This window comes from Nannospalax galili, unplaced genomic scaffold (assembly GCF_000622305.1).
Source record: "Nannospalax galili isolate Female #2095 unplaced genomic scaffold, S.galili_v1.0 scaffold617, whole genome shotgun sequence".
NCBI lineage: Eukaryota > Metazoa > Chordata > Mammalia > Rodentia > Spalacidae > Nannospalax > Nannospalax galili.
This window is the reverse complement of record NW_008341872.1, coordinates 3,162,146-3,167,227: the sequence shown is the minus strand read 5'-3', so window position 1 is coordinate 3,167,227 and position 5,082 is coordinate 3,162,146. Positions and strand designations below refer to the sequence as shown.

At 36.5% G+C, this 5,082-nt stretch overlaps 1 protein-coding gene across 1 annotated transcript in view; it reads right to left on the bottom strand.

The window, feature by feature from the left end:
- The window catches only part of Gfm1 (G elongation factor mitochondrial 1), a 43,998-nt gene that overhangs the window by 2,070 nt on the left and 36,846 nt on the right, over nucleotides 1–5,082 (bottom strand). The window contains exon 15 of the mRNA XM_008837463.3: nucleotides 3,922–4,066. Coding sequence (XP_008835685.1) covers nucleotides 3,922–4,066 — 145 coding nt within the window. The remainder of the gene's footprint in view (nucleotides 1–3,921; nucleotides 4,067–5,082) is intronic.

Sequence of the window (5,082 nt, the reverse complement as noted above, 5' to 3'; positions counted from 1 at the left end):
TTCATTTTTATAGGAACAGTAACAGTCATTCTTCTATGTGGAAATTCCAAAGAGATAACATTTAATCTGGTGCTAATATTTCCATTAGCATATTTTTCCTTAAAACTCATTAAATTGAACAGAATTATGAAAACATCTTAAAACATCAATCTTTGAGTCCTATATCATGGAAACTATTCAGTTGTGCTACTTAATGTCTATGGAAATCTTCAGTCTAGGCAAGCCAGACAGTCTAGACAGAAACCAAGGGCAACCAAACCCATTCTTTCTTACTGATCCCTAATAATTTTTTTCTATAGTAAGTTATTGCAGGGTAGCAGAGAGTGCAGATACCCTGCATATGCTTGAAAGGTAGGAATCAAGTCACTCCTAGATCTGTCCTTTCTTTTCTAAGCTGAACAATTCACCACCTAACTGAGATACAGAAGAATAAGTTTATATATATAGTTTCTGTTCTACCTCTAATAAGTTGTATGCCTTTTTTTTAAACTTTTTGAAACAATTTTATTTTATGTGTATGCGTGTATTGCCTGCATATAGGTAAGTGCACCTGTGTCGTGCAATGCCCGTGGAGGTCAGAATAGGCTGTTGGATCCCCTGGGACTAGAGTTACGGACAGTTGTTAGCTGCCATGTGGGTGCTGGGATTCGAACCTGGGTCTTCTGCAAGAACAAGAAGTGTTCTTAACCGCTGAGCCGTCTCTCCAGCCCCAAGTTGTATGCCTTTTGTAAACAGTCTGTTTAGGTCTTAAATTTCTTCACCCAAAACTTAAAAATATTGGACATGTTAACACTCAACATGTATTTTTTTTGTCCTATTTAATATATAATTGCCACACTTCTTAATTACATATCTGACTAATGTTTGGGGAGAAAGTAAGATAAAACCAACAAATATTTATACCTAATTTGGTAGCTGTTTTAGAAGAGAGTACTTAGCTTCAGGTTGGCTGTACTCTCTCCAAATAAAGTCAAAACACAGAAAAGAGAACTGAGAAACTATTTTGTTTTAAGATAATGGTAGTTTTTCCAGAAATTATCAATTGTTTATGAGAAATTCATCAGGAATCATTCTTGTATAGTCATTTAAGCATGTCTTTTAAAGACATTATAATCTTAGGTGCAGTACCTATAGGAGTCAACAATATAATATACACTCTCTGTATCACTAGGAGGTTGGTACCAGGACCCCAACTGGGCACCAAACTCCACAGAGGCTCAAGTTTGTAAGCCATTTATAAAACGGCTTAGTATTTACATATAACTTATGCACATCCATCCATACACTTTAAAAAAAATCACCTATAGACTATAATACCTAATTCACTGTAAGTCTATGTAAATAGTTTCTATACATAACCCTGGTGATTCTATTTCAATCCACTAGTAAAAACACTGGTATCAGCAGGCCAGGTGTTAACAGGATTGTGTATGGTCAAGGGCTAAGACTAGTCTACTTTAACTTTAAGCTCCACCAATCTACCATGTAAGCTTGGGTTACTTAATTGCTCTGAGCCTCAGCTTTCTCAACTGTAAGGTCACTGTGAAGATATGCTAGATCATGTACTCAGCATAACAGAGAGCACACAGGGATCAATAAATGTTGAGACAAGCAAGTTAGGAAATGGGTGGCATGACACAGTGCTGGGCCAAAGGCAGTACAACAGGAAGAATGGGGTTCAATGTGCACAAATGTATATGTGCAAGTGTTTTTAGGGACATTCCCAAGTAGAATTTGTGGCATTCTTATCACCAGGCAGGCTGGGGAAGTCCAGGTGATGGGCCTATTTACCCGCAGTAAAGCAGCAGGGCAGGGCTCAAATTCGAAGCCTGGCACAGATCCCAAGATCTGCTAGGTTTACTGAGCTAATGACAGGCATCTGGCTATGTGGAGAATGGCTACAAGTTCAGTGTTTGAGGAAATCAAGTAGTGTTTTCTCTAAAAACTAGTCATAGAAAACAATAGCTGTGTTCATGTCCTTAGAGGACAACCAGGCCACACTTCAGTTTTAGGTTACATCACGGATTAATTTCTGAGGCAAGTTGAAAATTTGGTTAAAATTAGAATACATGGTAATCTAAACTACTCTCTAATCTTGACATTATACCACACATTTTAATATACTTTACTATATATGTAATAAACATAATGTGAAGGATAAGCTATTTGAATACTGAGCTCACTTACCAATACTTACCCTGAAACCTCATATGGCATTCACATATATTTATTAAAAGTTGATTTTCTTACTGCTTTGCAAGAATTTCCTGTACCTGACTTTTGCTTTTTTTTGGGTCTTTTTGAGACAGGGTCTCTCTGTAGTTCCAGCTGTCCTGGAACTCACTATGTAGACCAGGCTGGCCTTGAACTCACAGAGATCCGCCTGCCTCTGCCTCCCAAGTACTGGGATTAAAGGCGTGCACCACCACGCCCATTGACTTTTACATTTTTAATTGTTCTCTTTTTTTAGGAATCTAAATGCCCATTTTTTAAAATCCAAATATAATTTTTAATCCAAATGTAATGCTCTTTCTCTTCAAAACTGCATTCTATTTTTAACAAACAATACATTTATCTGTGAATAAAATCTAGTTTCATATATTTTATCTTTAATCATGGAGAACAGAGGCAGGTGGATTTCTGTGAGTTCAAGGCCAGCCTGGTCTACATAGTGAGTTCCAGGAGAGCTGGGGCTACAGGGAGACCCTGTCTCAAAAAGACCAAAAAATAAAAATAAAAGTTCCCCAATTCAATGAATTGCATGCTTTTTCTTTGCTCAGCTGCTAGGCAGTTACTCATACAGACACTGTTTTCATGGGTATATATGTATATAAGGGACTATCATCTTTATTTACATTTAAATATAGGAGCAGTTAATTGATGGCCAAATCATTTGTCTTAGCTTTACAAAAACTTTTATTTCCATGAAACCTAAAAATTTCTAGAGACGAACCAGTAGAGAACAATTGGTGCTTTTAATTTAACTACATTACTAAAAGGTATAAAAGTGGTTTCACCAATTTGTTCACTTAAGATGTATTAAAGTAGTGAACATTCAAGGTCAAAAGGTATGTGCGGCACACACCTTTGATCCCAGCACTGAAGAGGCAGAAGCAGGTGGACTACTGTGAGACTGAGGCCAACTGGTCTACATAGAGATTCCAGGACAGCTGGATCTATAGGGAGACCCTGTTTCAAAAAAAGTGTACGTTCTAAGTTATGCCTAACAATAACTACTGAACTGTCAGTAACAGGTATGGAAGAGGAGGCAGATTGCTTTGGTGTCGTCTATTCCCTCCACCCCTCAATGAAAAGCAAAGAATTGGCGGCAACGGCTCAAAACAAAAAGGCAAAATATGAGCTGTACCTGTGAGCTCAGGCTAAGTCTAGTTCATCAGTTTTAGTAAGTGTGTTATCTGTTGTGTGAAAGGTTGACAAGTTTAGCAGTTTAGCAGGAAGTCTACATTATGAATAAAGTTTACTGAATTCTGTGAAAACACTTTTTCATCTTTATTATGTCTTACAGCTTAAAATGTGATATATGAAAAAACTACTTACAAATTTATGGACTTCTTGACATTTACATAAATCATTAAAAACAGCATGACTGTAGTTAATTTATCTTCAAAATACGTTTTAGAATTTTAAACATTTGTCTTCTCTATTAAAACCAGAACTTCTGATTATATTTAAATTTAAACACATTAAGAAAAAACATAATTTAGAACAGAGCAGGCTTTGATTTTTGCAAGAAAGAGAACATAGTAATCTATCATCATTTTAACTCTATAAATATTTTTTCATTAACTACCATATTCCACCCAGTGTTCTGGGTAGAAAATATTAAAAACAGTGTTGCTTTTGAGACTTGGATGGTCTAACAGGGAAAACAGAAATGATGGGCATTAGGACACAGCATACCTTGTTTAAGAGCACCTTCTCCAGCTCGGATGAAAGAGATTTCATTGGAATCAACCATGTGGTGTGCTCCATCTTGCAGAACAAACCGTAGCCCAGAGAGCTTGTGACCAGAAAGAGGGCCCTTTTCGCAGGCATCTAAAAACCCCTATTAATGAATGAATACAACTGCAATGAGATTCCACTTGCACAGCATTACCAAAAATGAAAAAAGGTTAGTGTTCAGAAGGGTAATGTTCTTAGGATATATGCTATATTTCATCTCAAAGAATTTTTTAAATAGTTTGGTATTTTCGCTATTCATGTTTCACTACTCTGGTACCCTGGGGTAAGTGATTCTTTGGAAAAGCGAATATTTAAAGGTGTGAGCTACCTGGAAAATAAAGCTCAGAGCTTTATTCACTTCCTACAACATCAACTTCAGGAATTACTTCACTCTCAGTAATTACATTATCAAAAGACAGTGGGATCTCAATTTCACAATGAGGAAAATGGGGGAAAGGTAGACTATGGTATGCCCTAAAAAACTCCATCAAAATATGTGTGTGTTCAGCAGCTCTGCCACAAAACCACTACTGTTTTCCTTTGCTGGCAGATCACTACAATATAAAGTTAGAGAATGCAACAAAAACCAGAATTAAAATGGAATTTCATTTTTACAAATGCAACTCATTTTAAACCAGCTTCATTGAGGTATAATATATACAATAAATTGCATATGTAAAGAGTACAGTTTGATAAGTTTGTAATTCATTTTCACCCAGTCACTTAAATATTTATAGACCTCCTACAATTCAGTTACATAGCTACACACATGTATATGTAAGTATTTCTGACATTCAAAACTGTAAATCATGTATGATGAAAACTATGTAAGTTTTCGTTTGCTTACATTAATCTTAGAAACACCTGATATTTAGGGTGTGAATGGCAAGGTAGTATCTTAAGAGTATGCTAGTGAGGTGTGGTGGTGCAGGCCTTTACTCCCCATACTCCGGAGGCAGAGGCAGGCAAATCTCTGTAAATCAAGGCCAGCCTGGTCTACATAGCAAGTTACAGGCAGGCCAGGTGGGGCTACAGGGACACCTTGTCTCAAAAAGACAAAAAAAAAAAAAAAAAAAAACCACAACTGAAAAAAAAAAAAAAACACTCCCACACAAAAAC